A 20,655-nucleotide genomic window follows, 5' to 3' on the forward strand; every position below is an offset into this window, starting at 1 on the left:
TACTTAGTATTTTCTATATTTCATCCAGGAAATAACACATTCCAATTTTAATTTTTTATGCAGTTTTTTTAACTCCCTAAGTTAGCAGTATTTGACCAATCGGAAAACAGAATTCCGATGAGGTGACTTAATTGCGTTTCCATGGAAAAGAATCTTTAAGGTTAAAGGGTAAAAAGCGAAACTATACAAACTGCGTCGGAAAAAAGTTTTAATAACGATTTTAATATTTTCGTCTGTCGTACTTAAGAAATCAAGTATAAGGAATGTGTTGATAGGGTTTATAAAAATGTAGAATGGCCCAAACCAAGCTATTGAAAATAAAATGTTTAAAAATTTTAAACATTCCTTAAATAATTTTTATACACCTAGCTACAGAACTCTTTAGTTTATGACTCACAAACTATGATATTGACATGGCAAATAGTGAAGAATGGGAGAAGCAATTTGTTTAAATATCACTGAACATCGCCATAAAACAAAACCGCAACATGTTGTATACATCGGAAAACGACAAAAAAGATAATCACAGTATTAAACTTGCCAAACTGATGTATTATTAACACACACAGGAGCCTCGGTATTTATGTAAACCAAGAGTAAGTCACCTTCATGGATAACTCACCAAAAAACCAGTGATCGGTTTCACAAGTAACAAAATCGTCAGTGTAATATTAATCAAATGCAAATGACATCACAATAGCACTTTCTATTATGACGTCATATCTCTCCACTTATTTTACGCTTACGAGTATTTGTTGAACCGGCCAAATATTCCGTAATGATATAATAATAATAATAAATATACGATCGCAAAAATGAAACTTTATCTAAGAAATTAAGAATCTTACCCGAATATTCCCGAACATAATAACGTTTTATAATAAAACAATTATTGATATTTGGATTGGAATACACTAAGCTGAAACTATAAGAAATGTATCGTATTATATATTAAATTTGTGCCTATTCGTACATTAAGGTATTCAGCTTTAGAATTATATCTTTATTGGAATATTGTTCACAGTCTCATTAATTTGTTGTCTCTAAGACCACATCAAAATAAAGGTAAGGTCTTATTTTTGATAACAGTAGAAGCACACAGAGAGATTATCTTCCCGGGCGCGTTATTCGTGCTTCCACTTCAAAACTTTAAGCGTGCGGCTAAGGAGGAAATGTTTACTCATTTTGAGATCATGATTTCACTAAGGAGTTTTTAGTTTTTTGTACATTGTTTTGATTTCCTAATTGTCGACTTTTACATGTAATTTTGTATTTTAGTGTGTATGTAAATCTGGTTTCACGTTTAGGTTGTACTTGGGTTTTGATATCTCAAACTTGTCTTTCATGATCAGGTTTTGTATTTCGGTAGGTTTTGTCGATATTCAAATTATATCAACTATGTTTTCGTTCCCTGTTTTGCCATGGTTCCTAATTGTTTTTTTTTTTTTTTTCTTGATCTATTTTCCTTGTATTTTCAAGAAAAATAAAGAGATATGTAAAAAGGAAATATTCATTAAAACAAACAAGTATACTTCATAAAATAAAATGCAAACTGGATTAATGTAATACAATAACAACATTTTAACTGGAAATTTCAGTCCAATCGACACTGAGCGAGAATAAGGATATAAAGTGTGACTTGGCATCTCAACCTGAGAGTTGTTGATGATCTTTATAATTTGGGTTTTGGACAGATTTTATGAAAGCCGTTAGTTGGGCGATGATTTCCGGTCTAGAAGAAAGAGGTCGTGTGTTTGGGGTTCCCTGAGGTAGAAACAGCATATTTCTCCGCGAATCAGTCAGGCTTGTTGAGGTTGGGAAAGTCTTTGCAGGCGGCCCGCGTTTATGGTTCGGTGATGATACACTCGAAGCAATGAAAGTCGGTTGGCGTCTGACTTTTCTTTTACCCATTCCCCTTATAAACGGTGGTCTTTGTACGTTTGGTCTTTTGGACGGCCCAACCCGTTTTCTCCATTCTGTCACATGGTTTCTTTGAATATCTGGACTCGAAATAACGGGTGCCCCCGTTCCTATAGGAACCAACGCTGTATCATACTGTGATGTCACAGCATAATTATTGGTTGGTTTTAGATTGCACAATTCTAACGTGTCAATAAGATTTTTTAAGGCTGGAAATTTCTTTGTTAGACGTGATTGTAGTAAGTCATAACTTTCTCCATGAAGGCAAGGATGAGTGAAGGCAATAGTTGATATTGACGAACAGTCTGTAGTACAAATTTTCTCTTTAGCGCAGTGAGCAAGTGCAGTGGTTGTGACATCTTCCTGACGCACAGCGTCAAACAGTTGACCGTAATGACAACCATTATATTCCCCTGTCGTCTGCAGTTTACAAAGAGGAATTGATTTAAATGACGTAGCAGTTGCATGAAGCCAACTGTCACGTGGGTAATACATTATACTTGCTGAACACATTTCGTTGGTTGAAAGAAGACCCCATGAAATAGGAGTTTTTGCTGATGCCATATCGTAAGTACAAGTAATTCGTAAACTGTCTCCAGGTTCAACTTTTATTGGCTTTTCAAAGCTGAAAAAAAATCAGTAATCTGAATTTTCACATTTACAAATGAATACCGACATTTTTATCTTAAGGTATATTGTTCTTTTATTTAAAAAAATCGCTGTCTTCTCAAGCCTCTTTGTTAATTTTCTTATAGAACTTATTTAGCACATATTGCATGAAATGTAATCATTGCATATGGAAAAATAAAATATTCGCTTACCCTACCAGTGCACCTGGTCCATGCTTTAATTTTTAGCGGAGTTCGAGTTGCTCATTTGTTTTTGTTACTTTATATGTATGATTTTAGTTACTTTATGTTCTTTGTTATGTATGTCTGTTTTCCAGGTCTGGTCTTTGTCTCTGGATTACATTCTTTTGATTACCGCTATAACCTTGGTTCCCTTGATTACTCTTTAACTAATCCCTATGCATACAATAAATCCGGAAAGTTACCTTTTATTCATTACATCATATACTTCCAAAGTTATAACGGTATATTATGGAACATGATCATGGATCAAACTACAGTATGTTCATTCCAATGCAGGAATATAGAATGTTCTACGAGCGGAAACCCTTGGACAGTTAAAATCAGGTACATTAGAAAGAAAATGAGTGCTAATAAACACCACGTCACACAGCACACAGTAACAAAAAGGAACGCAGAAAGCGATATAACAGAATGAGGGCGTATATGACATTTGATAAAAAAGACACTCCACATTGGTCAATCATGTTATGGCGTAAATCTTAATCTTAGGGCAAAATTCACCTGCCAAAGAAGTTAAGTATGAGGTAAATCATTTAAAAAAAAAATGCTTGTCCTGCTCCAATCTTCTTGTAAAGCCAATGAGTTAACATACAAAAAGTCCATACACTGTTGCAGGTGGAATATTACAACATTTTGGAAAGGGTCGTTGTCAATGAGGAGATTAAGTTGGATGAAAGGGTTATCTAAATCGAATGAACACGGATTTGCCGTAAATTTTTGTTTCTGGAAGTACAATATACATATGCTGGGCTATAAAACTTACTGATTTCCCTTCAAATTGTTCGGCTTAAAACCAATCTCGTCCACTATTGTATCTACTGGTATCCCATTCTTCATAAGAGTAACCCTTTGCTGTCTACCTAGAGATGAAACATTTTAAAATTGAAACACAGTAACTTTAATTAAAACACAAAACATATATCAAGTCCTGACGCAATCAAGAAGAATATCGTGAATAGAGTATAGATAACATTATATATGTACAGTGAAATTTATCTAAATTAAACCCCTTTTTGACATTAAGATTGGCTCGGTTTAGACATGTGTTCGGTTTATCGATGATCTTCCCCGGTTTAAGCAGATTGTCGACAGATTCAGGGTTCGGTTTTGACAGGTTTCACTGTTACTGCATTTATACAGTAAAACCATCTAAAATTCATCTGCTTCAAATACAATTTTAAAAATGTACTAAAAAGAATCTCATTCATCGAAAGAGAACTCTGATTTGAACAGTCTGCTAAACTATAGCTTTTAAATATAGTGCAGTAGCAATACCTGATTCTACAGAAATTAGATTGCCTAAGTACGGAATAGTTAATTGTTGCCACTAAATACCGCATGAAATGACCAAACTTTCCAAGAAAAAAGGGTACAACTCCGGAACGTTTGGATCCGCCACTGCAAGGCGTACAAATAAGTCCTCCAGTTCATTTCTCATAACTTTAAACAAAACAAATCACGTGCATTCCCACCATTCAAGATCAGTCAGATCAGAACTGCTTAATTGTTTAAAGATTCGATAGAGTAATCAAAGGAAAGTAAAAAAAACCCCAAAAAAACGTAATATTCAGAAATAAGCACTGGAAGCTATTTTGTAGCATATTGTGGTTTCAAATAATTCTTCACTATAGAGAAAATATTACCAACACTGCAGCCATATTTGTGAAATGACAAGATACTAATTATTATACAAACTCACCGTATTTATGCATGTGCACGAATGCGCTTGTAATAAATATAGGTTCTTTTATCTGTATGGCAGAACAGTCTTCAGGATACTCCGTAGAGACACTTTCTTTTCCATTGCTTTTCGGCAGGGTAAAATGAGTTACTGAAACTAGTTTTGTTCCTAAGTCGAATGGTTGTAGATTGTTCGTATAGTAGAGAATTACACCTGAACTATCGTACAACGCTGGATTTAAATAAGGATTTTTGTATCGAATCTGAAAAAAAAAACAATGGAAGAGCCTCGTCTTAGATACTAGATGTGAATGTATTTTAAAAAAATGTCGATCTAGAAATAATTGTGATTTGTTTTCAATTATGCAATTTGGCGATAAGAAGAGCAACTGTTATGTTGGAAAATAAAACAGTAATACGAGTTTTGATTATTTGGATTTTTAGTCATTTTTCACATAATTGATAAATTTTTATCTTAAAAAATTATTAATTCTATTCCCGGTTTTACTTCTACCCCTTTTTGTTGTTACAGTTACATACCGATATGATGATTTTTGATGGTTACACCTGGGTAATTTTTAACTGTAATTTGTCAGTGATTTTATATTAATTTCGGTTCACTTTATTCGAGACAGTTGACAACAAAATTTTACCCACCGTGCCGCCCGTATATTGATTATTATATGATTTCTATATTTTTTGTTTTCAATTGCTTTAATATTAGATTTTAGTCTTTTGCAAATTGTGTTTGATGACTGTTTTCATTCAGTGTTTTGGGATAATAAACAGATGATAAAGACGTTGTTTTTTTTTTTAATTATTTAACTTTAATGCACTTATACATGTTTTTTTTTCTGGCAAAATATTATATTAACTTATATTTGACTCTTATATATGCCTTAAAAATGTATAGCTTATATTGTGTACATTTGGTATTGTGCTTTCTTACTTCATAAAAAGGGCGAGAGAATTTAATCAGCGCAATCAGCATTGAATGCAAAATAACGTATAAAACAAAGAGCTTAAACATCAAGTACATGAGACGTAAGGATCAAGTTAATCAACTACATAATTATATACGTTGCGGACCATAATGGATATTTTATAATACAATTTAATAACACAATATTAAAAATATTTGACATCTGTAGAAATAAAATTGAACACAAGGGAACATGCCTTATAATTATTTTATTTCTGAGAATAACTTAAATATTTGAATTTATTTTGTAATATGTGTTACCTGGAAAATCAACTGTCTACAACCCGATTGACCGATTTTGTATCCAGAATTTGGAGGGAAGCATATCCCGCGCTCATGCGATGAAAATCCACCGATCAAACTTTGACAATCACCACGTGGTTTTTCACCACATTCAAATGGATGATTGTAAACTCTTGAATGTAACCCGGAGTCTGAAAAAATAATTCTATCGTTATCTTTAAGGTGATAGCGTGTTTAAGAATACTTTTTGGACTCGTATTAACAGACAAATTTAACAGTTAAACTATCTATTGAAGTAGCACTCCAGGTAAGGATCATGCAAAATGTGATTTATGGGTAAAAAGCCTACATATTTTTATTTTTGATTTTTTGTTTGAAATGTCATAGTAAACAGAAATTAACATGTAGTTTTTCATATAACCCATGCTCTTAGGAGATAAAAATTACATAGAATGCATTGTAGGTTTCAAAATTAAGGGAGATTACTCTGTAAATGACACTCAAATACAATAGAATCTACTGGATTTTCAATGTTGATTATCTCCTAAGAGCAGGCAGATTTGAATGAATAATTACACATTTCATTGTATAGACCCATAAAACAACTTAATTACAAAAATAAAAATATGTAGCCTTTTTTAAGGTGTATCACATTTTTCAGATTTTGTAGCAGAAGACAGCTACTTAAGAATTGTAGGGCAAAATAAACATCTTAAACATATGACGTCATGTCAAGGTTTAAGTATTTTATGTTGCGTATGAATCTAAGATTAATATATCACTTTGGTGTGTTAAAGTCCGTATTTGAAATACATTTTCCCCGACATATTAAAGTAACATAAAAACCGATTTGTTCACCATGTCATTATTTTCTCCTTCATTCGTTTGTTTATCCCGGGGATGACATTTTATGAGCAACTTGGCGGCTGATGCTTACCCTGCGGCTGCACCTGCATTTAGTTCTTAGTGGAGACGGGATCCTCATTTCTTTTGTTTCTTTGTGCGAGATATTTTGGTTACTTCGTATTCTTTTTTGTGTTTGTCTATTTTAAAAGCCTAGTTGTTGTCCCTGGGTGTTGTTTATTCTATTACCGTTCAAATCCCGTTTCGCTTGATTTCTTTTTTAATTACTTTTTTTTAGACTTTTCTCGCAACGAACGTGCTGAACTTCAAAAGTTCCACATTGAGTAAAGGAACATAAATTGAAATCATATATTACATTTTGAAAAAAAAAGCTCATTGCAGAACGTTTTGCTTTCCAATACATCAGGTGAAAGTCACAGATGGCATAGTAATTCATCAACCTTGTTATAATGTACATACCAAAAAGAGCGTGATAATCTTTCTTCTCAGATTATTTAAAAATAGAAAACAGATATTGATACATTGCTAATGAGAGATACGTACAGCCCATCGAAATTTGTTATATATGTATGGTTGGTATTTCTGTGTTTTATAACCATTGGGTCGGTGCCACTGTGGTTGAATCAAAGCTCCCCAAAGGTATTTACTAACCCAATAGTCAGACGTGTCTGACCCCGAAATAAATCAGATTCTATTATCACATTTATCACAATTTGCAGTTTCACAAATTTTGAAATACCTAAAACAATTGGGCTTCAGTCCTAGTATTTCCCATGGTAGAACCTTTCCACGATGGATTTGGCTTGCCATTTCGATAGTTTTGATTTCTAGTACTTCTTGTATACAATTAAGTTTTGGATTAAGATCTTCATATTAATTTGATTCTAATACCGCTGATGAGAGGTTACCCCTTGAAACACGTGTACGACATATTGATATATATATATATATATGATTGGTATTTTTTGGTTTTTACATACCACAAGCAAATATCTGAATCTGATCAACTACCATATCATTTTCTACAACAGGTTTAGCAGCCAATAAATGATAGTCACTGTCAGATGGGAGTCTCACTTCCAGACAGACATACGATGACTCTTTTATAGGTACGTGCGTCCTTGTCATGTTTAAGGCTAGCTGTTGGGTGTCTGTAATAACGTGTAAGTATACGATAAGTGTTAGATTGTATTCCGATGATAAGTGAACGATTGTTTTTTCCACATACTGAAAATATACTGTTTGTATTAAATAATTATGCTAAACGCATGCCAGTATACTGAATAACAAAAATTCAGAAATATTCTTCGATCATATTATGCATACGGTGTACATTTGAAATGCAAACAATTTGAAAGCAAAACTTACAGTAATCATTGGCCAAATTATGATAGTGTAAATACAGAAATGTTTGCGTATACTATCTAGATGCATTGCAAATTGTCATTTTAGTCGAAAATTTTATTTGAAATAGGATATTTGCGATTCTGAGAAAAAAAATCCTGTTCGCCATTTTAAAAACAATATTGCAATTTTAAATCAGTCATATTTTTGCAATAATGAAAACATCGCAAAAATTTATAAATGTACAGTAGTTGAATTCTTACCATTTCTAATATAAGCGGGACAGGACTTATCTGGAAGTCCTGGGCAAGCGTATTGATTCGGTTTGCTCTGACAAAAGGTGCTATCGATTGGTTCACATATACCTGGGATAAAAAATCATATATAGTTTAATGACATAAATAAAAGCACTTTATATAACATGTATGTTTACCCCTGATGAATCTGAAATTGAGACTTCCTCAATTCCTTCCTGTACCCATATTTTTACCAATCATATCACTTGGAATTGACGATTTGAGACAAATCTCACTTAATATTTGCTTATGTAACCCAGGTCAGAACCAATTATGTGCTAACTTTACTTTTTTGTTACTTTCATTGCAAGGTACAAGCATGGTCTATATTTATTCAGGTTTACCCTTATCCTTTGACAAATAAATTACAGGCACCTGTCTTAAAACGTAAATCACACCATCACTATACCAGTACATTGGTGTTTTTTAGACAAGTATCTGTGAAATGAATTTCACGGTAAACGAAAAATTGTCGATACAATGAAACCTGTCTACCCAGATCCTGAAAGACCTAAAAGTCTGTCTAAACCATACATTATTTTAAAAGTCCATTTATATCAGTTTAGATATAACGAGTATGGATAAAGCGAATATGTCAAAGAGACAACAATCCTACCGGGATGAAAAATGTCATCTCCATTTGTATTTTGCAAATGTACTTTGAACCCTGTTTAACCGAACATTTGTTTAAACCGAACCAATTTTAAAGTTCAAAAGGTACGTGTTCTGTTTATCAGATTTATATGTATTTCGATTTTAAAGTGTCTATATAGTCTTCCATGTAAATGTTAAGATTTGATTAAGTGTCATCCACATACCGTGAATATTAATCTTTTTATCATACCTGGATGACCCTTTACTGAGAGCAATGATATTGGATTTTCTCTGCTCCATTCACACAATGGGTCGCCGAGCTCCTCTCCGTTTGTCCGTCCATCACCATCTGAGTCGGCCTTACACAACTGTCTGGTCCATGTCTACAATAGAAAATTGACTGATCGCTTTAATAATGGAACGTTGTAACTAAAATCTAATACGAATTGAGGATTTAAGGATGACTAGAAAAACTTGGTTAATTAATCCAACAATGTACTAGGTCGACACGCTTTAGTTTATACTAGTTCTTGAATCGTGACTCGCTTAAATTAAGGTATAAAATATCGATCAAATATCGTTCATTTTAACATGCTAGTGTATAGAAATAGGTCAAGTCATGTGCTTTCAACAAATGTGAGATGAATATATTGGGGATTTCCATGGAATTCAATTAACTAACCATAAAAACACCTGAATACATATTCAATTGCTATCTAGTTCATATCTAACATTACTACGTCTACAGATTTGCATATTATTTACATTAATGTCAATGGACATTTTATAAATTGAAACCTCTTGTATTTTGAAATTAATCTCGGTCATCTAATGACAAGCCAATTATTTTTTAGACATTTATCCTGTCAAAATCGCAGGTGTAGGTGTGAATTCCTCATTCCTGTTAAGGTAAATGTGGTAACATATGGTGTCTTCAACCTCTTTTTTTCGACAAAGTACATGTTTCAGGAAATGCATGCATCTCTTGCATAATAATGGTCTTTTTGTAGGTTTTGTTTCGTTTCCGTGCATGACCCATCTCCGTTTTATGCTTAATTGTGAGACAGCTACATGTAGGCGTGTTTCAAAGATAAACAGCTGTTCTTCCAATAGGTAACAAGAAAATAGCACAATGCTTCCAGCAAATTAATAGATTAATTGTTTTTTATGTCATTTGGAATCAGGTGGAAATGTTTGAATTTATGTAGGATCGTCTCGAATTCAAGTATCATTTTGAAAATGAAATCATGTTAAATGAAAGATGTTGAAAAGGATATCCCTGGCGTGCACAACGTGTTTGGCTAATTTAGCTTACTGAACAAAAACAAAATACAAAAACAAAAAAGAGGAAAAAGAAAGGTCATAGAAAGATCTTAAATTATCCCTTCAAGTTAAGTTTTTGTTGCTTAGCCGTCATTGTGCTTATAATCATTTTCAGAAAAAGCAGTGTCAAAAATATTTGAAAACGTGATTATAAATAACTTCATGAATATAACTAACCAGAATACAAAATGATGTATGACAAAAATGACAGTTAAAATAATAATAAAAAAAAACCAGCAATGTTTTCGACATAACTGATAGACTCTAAAGCGAATCTTAGCAGGAAATTCACAGAAAAGATTTTCTAATTATTGTTGTGCAAATATCTTGAAGATCTCAAATCAATTCCTGGAGCGTGTTGCAGTTTAATTCTAATGTAACCAAAAACAATTGTAAAACATGTAACTATAAGATTAATAACTTGCAAAAAGCACAATCAAAACATATTCTCTCAGAAATAAGTATGAAACAGAAAAAAAAGAATAAAAAAAATAAAATAAACACACAAACAGAACAGAATATAAGAAAACCCTAAAGAAACAAACGAACAACAAAAACAACAACAACAAACAAACAAGACAAAACAAAATAAAAAGAAACAAACAAGAAAAAAAGAAACAAAACAAATAAATAAAAAAAACAGTACTACTATTACATAAGAATTATATAAGACTTATACTAGAAATAAAGAATTACCCGCCACTGTACTATTTTTATTTTCTATTTTTCATTACGATTCTGAAAGTTATAACTATATCAATCGTGAAACCTACAAAATAATAGAAGGATGATAATTTCAAAGCAAGCTATAAAACCAGTCATCTTTGCTTTGGTGTATTAGTGGGTCGTAGAAATGTGACAACATTTTATTCAAATATATGAATCAAGGGTAAAAGAAAATAATTAAATTGGGCGTTAGAAATTTTCCCCATTGAATATACAATTTGGCAGAATGATAGACCTAGAAATGGACAACCTTGTCACGTTTCTAGTATGGCACGATTTAATATAATTACTTTATTACCCAAAAGAAAAGGAAATGTGATGGACTAGTGTCAAGTAGTCGTTAAATAGTACAGACATTAAGTCTTCATTTTCTAAAATCATTTCACTATAACCACCAACGAAGAGATCTTTTGACTGTCCAGTGTTACATAAATTTATTTGATCTTTAAATGATTCCAGAAACAACAAGATCAGGTTCATGGAAGAACATTTCTTTATAAAATATCCTTGAATTATATTTTGCTTTTCGCTGCTTCATATCTAATAAGATTAAATTTTTTCGTTGAATGACAACAAATGTATTTAGAATTAACAGTAAGATATATTGACTTACCAAACCATTCCGTAAGAAATCCTTTCCAAATGGGTTGTGAGGAGCGGTAACGAATGGATTCTTGTGTCCAACAGCTTCCCAAAATGAGCTGGGATCACAAGGATTTGGAACTTTGTTACCATTAGGAATGGCAAATTTATAAGTTGGATAACAGTTTACTGTTTCTGTCGAAAGGTACAGTAAAAACAATAACATACTCAAAGCACAACAATTTACACCAGAACACATACTTGTGAACGTCATTCAAATATCAGACAAAGCTATACCACCATATCTAAACAACTGATGTATATTCACGTTCTTTTCAACACGACAAATAAATACATGGTTATTTTCTGCTGTGTGAACTGATAAAGAAACCGGAAGAAGTCCAATATGAAGACTTTGTGTCTACGGGGTCTTCTTGACTTTCTATATCAGATGCATGTATACATTTACCGGAAGTGGTCGATCACAAGTGGCATGTTCAGGACAGTGGATGGAATATAGTGAATTTTACCGGTGGTGCTCAATACAAATTCCAAAATACCAAAATCCGGAATTTAGTGTTCGATCTATAAATCGATTTATGAAGTAATTTATAAATCCATTGGTGTAAAATATTCTCGTTTTAGAAACAAATGCATCCATTGAATACGAAATTTTTCTCAAAGGGAGCACCACATTTCCTTATACGAGTGTCAACAATATATAATAATGAAATATGAGCGTGACAAGAGGTCTTGTTAACCTTTAACCCCCAACATAAGTTTCACTTTGAAAAGGCAATTAATATGTAACAACAAAATAATTTTTTATGCTAATTGGGCGGTGAATATTGTATGAAAGACATCAACAAAATATCTCCATCTTTGATAAAGTACTGTTTTACGCAAAAAGAAAGTGTCAAGAAACAAATGTACGCAAGGTTACTGGGTTATTATTATTTTTTATGTTTAGAATTACAACTCCACAAAGCTGTTGGACGATATAAATACAAGTACGTATTTATATACATTGAAACTTTTCTAAACAGATCGAATTCCTTTTAGAGTGAATAATGTGTTTGGTTTAGAAAGTATTCGATTTACTCATGTCCGAAATGCATTGAAATTTAAAATTAATGGACTTCAGAAGGTGTTTGGTTAAAAAACCCAGGTTACTGATATATTCAGGGTGATATGATTTTAATCAAGACTGTGCTGGACAAGAAAAGTTACTCAAAGAAAATTGTTCAAAACAAGGAAATATGAAATTACAGGAAACTGTTCCGAGAACGATTGTTATAATTAGTATAATTAGTGTGGTGTAGTTCAGCTACCCGGAGAAAATACAACATGTAGTTGAAAACATACAAGCGTATCAATACATACATCTTTTATCGTATGAAAATTGCGGCTGTTTTGCGTTATTCAAGTTTATGTTCTGTGCGTTTTCATATATTCTCTTTGAACGATTGTAACATGAATTGAGATTTTTCCTTTGTTCTTTTTCCCAAATAATTATGAGAGGAAGACCAAATGTGCCGTTACTAGAAATCTTGTATGATGTTGCATGAAAGGTCACGTGTTCCCATAGAACTCAACTGGAAAACAGCCATGCAATATCCAACCTTTTTATCATAAATATTGCAGATGGACAATTCCGCTTCTGACGACACTGACTCCGCGCGGAACGAGAGCACTAGCTACCCGTGTCTGTATATCTCTCATTGGTCAATTATTGATTAATAGGTGTGGTCAATTCGTGTCACAAATCATTTGTAGCACCGCCTTCCTCATTATCAAAATAGACTTCTCACCCTGCCGGCTCAAAGCCTTTTTAATTAATTCGTAAGACCGTGCTATAAATATAACTTGAGGTATTAAATGAAAATAGCAAATGTATGTATAATAAATATTAAAAACTACAGTTAAACCTGTCAAAACCGAATCGTGAATGTGTTAAATAACCTGTTGAATCTCTTGAAGTTCATGTATGTAATTTAAAATGTTTCTTTGCTATTTTTAACCTGGATAAACCGAACACCTGTGTAAACCCTACAAATTCCAGTCCAAAGAGGGTTCGGTTTATAGTGCTGTGGACAGGTATCAAAAATGCTTTAGTTTTCGAGTTTAATTGGCCTAGAGGGTATACGGCTATATCATATGTCAATGGAAAGATAAATCAGTGTAGTTTTTGAATAGGAGAAAACTTTACCACTTTTCGGTTAGAGAAGAATGATAATCAAAAACTACATTGATTTATCTTTCCATTGACTTATGGTATAGCTGTATACTCTCTTGGCCCATTAAAATTCGAAAAATCCTTAGCTGTCGGCAGCACTATTAGAAGAGTTCACTCTATATGTAATCGGATATTTATTCATTTTATAAAGTGATATTAGAAGTTTTGCGCGAAGTAGACATGACGAGTATATTACTAATAATAAGGAATTTACCTAGAGGAGTTGGTGAAAATCGATCATGATTTTTTTTCGTTCTCAATAAAATTAAATTATTTGTTAATCAAAGCTCTCGTAAAATTAAGTCATTAAGCCTAGATTTGTCATTCAAATTGCATATTCGTTTGTATATAACAAACCAATCCTAAACAAGTTTATGCATCAAAATATGTACCCATTATTTTGTTTTAAACTGTGATTATTCAAGTGGTATTTAAGTTCATTGTTATCCTTAAAGCTTATTAAAGTCGCAAAGAAATAAATGCGTGCACGCAAAAGCCAGGAAGTGGATGGCACATGACAATTTGTTTTTTTTAAATCACCCAATTCATTTCGCAAATGCATCCTTAATCAAAGTTGAATATTTTTGTTTTTTTTTTATTAACTGCAATGGTTAAAGGGAAACAAATTACATAGAAAGCATTGAAATTCATTGAAAAAGGGAGATAACGCTTTCATTTTTGTGCAAATTTTTGTTGTTTACATACGGAAATTAAAAATCATTTTCTGAGCCATCCATTGTCGATTTTAAAAATTCTTTGTACTATTTAACTTACATATGATATAAACATACATTTCATTGGAACAAAAAATTATGTGCGATAAAATTGACCATGTGCCATCCATACCATAGGTACTGTCTGGTTTCTAAATGGACAGTTACTTAATATCTAATAAATCCACTTAATTTTTCATAAAGGCCAGTAAGAAATTATCTCTGACATTGGCTTAAGGCCAATTCTTTGTTTGTTTGTTTTTTCTTTTTTTTTTAATACAAATACAAATATAGATACTTTATCGGCACAAATTCAATTACAGTACATGGTTATGGCCTATTACAACAATAAACGTACATTACAGTGAAACATGATATATTTAAGATATAACATTGTAATTGGTTAATATTTCTGTCCTATTCAATATTACTGGAGTCTTATATCTCTAATTTTAAAGCAATTCAGTATAAATGTGGAGATGGAGGACATCCTCAAAATAGTTTGTGATTTACTATTTAAAAGTATATTGATTTTGGATCTAGTATTGTAATCTGTGTAGCCAGGAACCAATGTATTTACTTTATCGATTAACTTCTGTCTTTCTTGTTCATAATGAGGACAATGAAATAAAAAATATTCATTTTCGACATGACTTAAATTGCATACCCTACACAAACGTTCTGAAACAGATACATTACTATGTCGACCCTTTTCTATCATAAGATAATGGGAGCTTGTCCGCATTTTTTAAATTGCCGCACGTTGTGAAACATTTACAACAATACAAACTTATGCTGGTCTTTCCCCCATCTTATATGTGGTTCTGAAAAAAGTATAATTTTGAAGACTAGAGTATTTTAGAGTTTTGTACTTGCAAATTTTGATCTATTATTCTTCGTTTTACAATTTTAATTTCTTTTTTGAAAGTCATATTTTTATTGGAAATATATTAATATCCAAGTCTATTTCGTAATTCTTTAGTGTTTTTTACCCAAGAATTGTGATTTTTAGTTGCACTGAAAATTTGATATAGCAATGTACCTTCATCAGGATAGATGTGATCTAAATAATTTATAACTGAAATAATAACGAGAGTTTTAAGAGGGAGCCGCGGGCAAGTTCTGCCCGGCAGGCGTCATTAGCCTTGCAATTAACTACCAAAATTTCTTTAATGAATTTCAAATGTAGATTTTCAAATGGGTCGCTGTCTTTTTTTAAGTGACAAAATATTCCACAAACTTCACTAAAATATAAAACAATTAGTGATTGCAAAACACGATTCTACCATATATATAGTGGGTACCCGTAGTAGATTCTTTTTTTCAAAATTCACAGAGGAAACCCTGTAAACATTTATCTCTCTATTTATTGATATCAATAAGTCATTTCTTGATATCAATATGATGTTAAATATCAATTTACACGTTAATAAATAAATATTGATATCAATGGGGGAAAATATCCACAACGGCTTGGCATAATTATGTAGGGTACATTCACCAATAAGAAAAGATTTTTAGCAACCATAAACATGTTTCGCAAAGAGCAATGTCCATCTCGGTTCTTTTTTGAAATTTCCTGAGGTATTAAAACTAATATTTATTAAGCTCGGACGTTGAACCCCAACAATCAATCAATATTAAGAAAATACTGTAGTTAAAATCCGGAAACTATGTCCAGAAACAATCCGCAAACTATATCTGCTTATTATGTAAACAAAAAGGTCAACATTTAGCACGCTAGTAAATTATGTAAAATGAACAATAACATCGATAAGCCAAACCTTCCTGCAAAAGCAAGTTTTGCTTGTTTGATGTCATGGCTTGGGTATTTATTTTTAATTTGATGCCAATTTATTTTATTGATATTGGTTTATTTTGTCTAATCTGTTGTAGTGTTGAGCGGCAGAACTACATGTAGGTGCCATCTCCAACATGGATAAGTCACTTACATTGTTCCGTAATACGTAAATTTTTCATGTGGGTTTCGTCGTTGTTTCATTTTTTTCGTAATATCTTGAATGGTTCCGGCATATCAAAACTCACATGTTTTGCATATTTTATATTTTGTTATACTTCTAAGTAGCTCATGGCACCGAAGTGTAGGTCTATAACATATTATAATACTATTGAGATATATTTAAAGTCCTGGTTAACCTGTATTTTGCATATCTTTGGGTAGTTCATGATGTTACATTGATTTTCCATTGCGTCATACAAATTGTTGTATGTTTTCATATAATATCCATATAAACCTCTTCTTATGATTTTAAGCAACCCTTTATGCCCTTATTTTTTATTTGTTGCATCGCAATAGGGTCACGTTCGGTGATTTTTTTAACGTCCTAAATTTTGACCTTTTATGTATTGAAAATCACTGTAGGAATACATGCGAATTGATCTTTGATTTTCATCTTTTTAATTTTTCATGGAAAGTAATGAGGGGATCGATTTTTCTGCTTTTTCTTGTTAATCGCCAATATTTTACTGCAACCTTTTGATATGTTTTCAAACCTTTTTAGGAGTTGATTCATTTTCATAATATGATTTTTGTATAGCCATATTTTATGTACATGTATTCATTTATTTCTGTAGTACATGTTGTAAGGACTGTCATATTTTGTATTTTCAGTATTTTACCCTCTCCGGAGGTTGGTTCATCAATAAAACTTAAAGAATTATCAAACTTCTTCTCTGTGTGACAGAACATACATTGTGTCTTGTAATTGTTTGCCTAAGACTTTTCAATGGAGTTATATTTTAAGTATACCCAGCAAGCTTTTAATAACATATTCATTCTAATTGCCCAAAACCGAAGCGAATGGAGAGAAACTGTAGTCGCCCTATGTCCACCCATGGACGGAGTGGAATAAATCATTCTAACTGCACCCACACTATAACAAATATCATGTTGATTATAATTTGGACATCAAAGACAGCCATGGGTGCACATTAGTAAGTTATCTTACATGTATTTGAATTTCCTGGCTCTGCTAGAAAAAGGAGGTGTAGCAAGATGATGCTTCGTAGGTGCCTTTGTTTAATTAACATAGAACCCAGAAACTAATTCCAAATCGGTTACTACTGTCTTTTTTATAAAAAAATCTTCTATGAAACCATAAATTGAACAGATAACCCAGAGGATTTTAAATATTGATATCTATATTTGAAGATATTTAGGATTGAAAAATAAGGCTTTTCCCATCACAGCATATGAACTTGGTTGTTCCAGTTGGCTTCTGTTCAATTTAAATTCCTTTAAATAAACAATCAAATTAAAGTGTGATGTCACACCAAATGAGAGAAGGACTTGTAGGTTTTTTGGTTTTTATATGATCCAGAAGTTCTACTGTATAAAGCCTGAAAACTAGAGACTGATTTGTAGTTAATAAGCTACTTCTAGCTACATCAATGTAATGCATTGCTATCAGAATTTTCTGTTATGTGTAATTACCAAAACTTATTCCTATTATTGTGTAGAAATAGGAATGTATCTAACTGCACTATTTTCATGATTTATTTTTGTAGCACAAGAGGTGACTATGAAGGAGCAGAAAGAAAAGCTGCACAGCTAAAAGGATGGCGAAGATACACAAGTACAATGAGAGTTGAAGGAAAATTTGTGGTAATACTTAAATTGATAATGACCTGTAATTTTGTTCCTATTTTTGAAAAGAGCCCCCTCCCGTTTGAAATGAGAAGAAAATAAGCCCATTGGTCACCAATAAAGCTGGGGCTAGTTGAGATTTTTTTGAATTTTGCATGATATTGAGATACATTACCAGGGGAAACACCTTATATTCGGTAAATTCAAGGAAACACAATACTGTAGATAATACAGTCTACTTCAAGAGAGTCAAAACAGAAACACATAATCATAATTGCTAATAAATTAATTAGAGATAAATACTGTAATCTGATTGGTTGAAATAATTTTGTTATATCTCAATGGATAAAAAAAATATTGACGCGCCCGTATTCAGTTCAATTCAGAGCTACTTTTGTCATGTTTGAAGATAAATATATGTTCTAAAATTAATTCAGAAGAATTTGCAATAATAAAAAATTTGTCTATTGAAAAATAACATAAATTTTCAATGTGCATATTTTGTTTATTGCACTTCGCACAATAAACAATATGCACATGGAAAATTTATGTTATTTTTCAATAGACAAAATTTTTATTATTGTCAATTCTTAATTGATATACAAAATGAAATGCTATTTTCAATTTCTGTTGATTCTGAAATTAATACCAAAATCTCCATATACCAATAAAGATGAAATATATTGATATGGGATAAACATTCCATTGAATTTTTAATAAAATTTGGAATTGTCTTACAGATAGCTACTACATCTGTTGTGTTCTGGGCTGGTGTTGCAGTATATCTTGTTTACAGAAGAAGACAGATTAAAAAGATAACATCAAATCAGGAATAGTGATTTAGTTCAGTTTGAAATTAACTAAAAATCATGTGAACAGAGTGTGAAGATGCCTTTCCAAACTCATTGACTGAACATTAACAATTCATATATTAACGTGTCCATCTACTTTTCCAAGTTTATAGAATAAGAGGGCAGGCACTTAATAATCAACACTGCCCATATGCATTTACTGCAATGTGCATTAAGAAGGAAGACCTAGGGTAAGGGACATAACTCATGAAATCAGTGATATGTTTGCATCGTACACAATTTCACCTAAGCCTCTCAAGCTTTCATTTGAAGCAGAATAAAATGAATCCAAGTTTATTAGATGCTTACTTAAGATTGATGTAAAATGCTGAATACAAACGTTCCAGTGATTTTTAAGAGTTGTTTCCCTTACCCTAGATCTACCTCATTAAGTGACAGCATGTGTTTGTAAATTTTTGTGGTCATTTAATAAAAAGGACATAAATGATACAGAGAAACCGGTCTTAACTAAACCATGAATAATCTGAAAACCTGTTTAAAGCTGACACTTTTGAAGTCCCAACATATAATTAAAAATGTATTTTGAACCTGGGTAAACCAAACAGAGTCTTGCATATCATTTTCAAACAACAGAATTTTCCATTACATTTCTATAGAACATTTTCCCACCAGTTATCTCCCTTGAAAGGGCTTTTAAAAATACACATGTAATTTTGCTATTCATTTTTTATGTCAAAAGTTTGTATTTCAATATCATATCTAAAACTTATTTGCTCATTTAAAATACATATTTCGATGATACTTTTCAAGACACCGATAAATGATGTTTTCGAGTGATTTCATGAATGATCTTTAAATTTTAGCTGAGAAAAATGACAAAGGGGAGATATAACTTTATATGTTCACATTGCTAGACAGAAGTATACTGGTATGGTATAACTGCTCAAAGAGGGAGGCCTCCCTCTTTTCAGCTTTTCTATGAGGGAGATTTAGTGTGACAACCTTTTTCACCAAAAAAAAAAAAGGACAATTTTGGGGAGGAGAATTTGTGAAATAGGGAGATTTGTTTTTCCCATGTGGGAGACTTTCTCAAAGAGGGAGAATGACCCAAAATTTGGGAGTCAAGGATACAAAGGGGTGTCTTTATTTTGTTTAAATGTTTGGCAAAATTGAGATTTTAATAAAAGGCTTGATCTCTGGATCTGCCCCTGTAACCAGTTTTGATATGACATGAAAAAAAGATAAAATAACAATAAATGAATAACTATTCTGTGAATACAATGTATATTAGTAAAACGTCTGTGTGAATTTATTTATAAACAAAATTGTAAACTTTTAATTAAAATACAGGTATAAAGTAAAAATGTTTCTTAATCAAACTGATAAGCATTTAAGCGGTCATTGCATATAATAATACCACTGCTTCATATATATATTATTGCATAACAGTAGCATGTTTAGAGGCAAAATAAACAGTATATACATGTATATTGCTTTTCACAAAAAAGTGAGTGCATGGATTATCAGATTTCTCCAATCAAGATAGTCAATCACAATTATCTCATATTGCAAAATTTAAATCCTATCAAAATTGGAGATATTTGAAAATCCTTGAGTTATAATGTAAGACTTCTGTAATTTCTTACAACAACAAACATTACAATTTAAGTTCAGATTCTCCCAACCTTTATGTTAAGTCATGAAATAAAATAACTTGTTTTGATGGTGTTGCAATCCAATTGAACATTATTTATAACAGGGACTTAGTATAACATAATTTCCCTATTTAATACTGTTCAAGGTAAGCAATACATAAAAAATATCTTAGATATAATTGTGACATTTTGAGACTATGGCAAGA

General features: G+C 31.9%; 1 protein-coding gene and 1 long non-coding RNA gene across 2 annotated transcripts; one reads left to right on the forward strand and one right to left on the reverse strand.

Moving 5' to 3' along the window:
• Nucleotides 1–1,525: 1,525 nt before the first annotated feature.
• LOC148599768 (uncharacterized) lies at nt 1,526–11,685 on the reverse strand. The gene is made up of 8 exons (XM_088557363.1): nt 11,458–11,685; nt 9,046–9,178; nt 8,169–8,270; nt 7,542–7,712; nt 5,716–5,888; nt 4,492–4,735; nt 3,556–3,652; nt 1,526–2,545 (listed from the first exon to the last, which is right to left on the reverse strand). The coding sequence occupies exons 1-8, from the start codon at nt 11,683–11,685 to the stop codon at nt 1,648–1,650; spliced, it is 2,046 nt and encodes a 681-aa protein (XP_088413489.1). The 3' UTR covers nt 1,526–1,647.
• Nucleotides 11,686–16,076: 4,391 nt separating this feature from the next.
• Nucleotides 16,077–18,959, forward strand: LOC148599769 (uncharacterized). The gene is made up of 3 exons (XR_015917748.1): nt 16,077–16,203; nt 17,904–18,000; nt 18,723–18,959. It is a non-coding gene; the product is annotated as an uncharacterized LOC148599769 (long non-coding RNA).
• The last annotated feature ends 1,696 nt before the right edge of the window (nt 18,960–20,655 follow it).

The sequence above is a fragment of the Perna viridis genome, chromosome 13 (genome assembly GCF_037379345.1).
Source record: "Perna viridis isolate PV_CMFRI_1.1 ecotype Kerala chromosome 13, ASM3737934v1, whole genome shotgun sequence".
Lineage (NCBI taxonomy): Eukaryota > Metazoa > Mollusca > Bivalvia > Mytilida > Mytilidae > Perna > Perna viridis.

Coding starts and splice junctions, on each gene's coding strand:
- LOC148599768 (XM_088557363.1), bottom strand. CDS start 11,685: ATGTGTTCTGGTGTAAATTGTTGTGCTTTGAGTATGTTATTGTTTTTA. Junction 9,179..11,457: donor ATTTCTTACGGAATGGTTTG/GTAAGTCAATAT, acceptor TTTCTATTGTAG/ACATGGACCAGACAGTTGTG. Junction 3,653..4,491: donor CGTGCACATGCATAAATACG/GTGAGTTTGTAT, acceptor TTTCATCTCTAG/GTAGACAGCAAAGGGTTACT.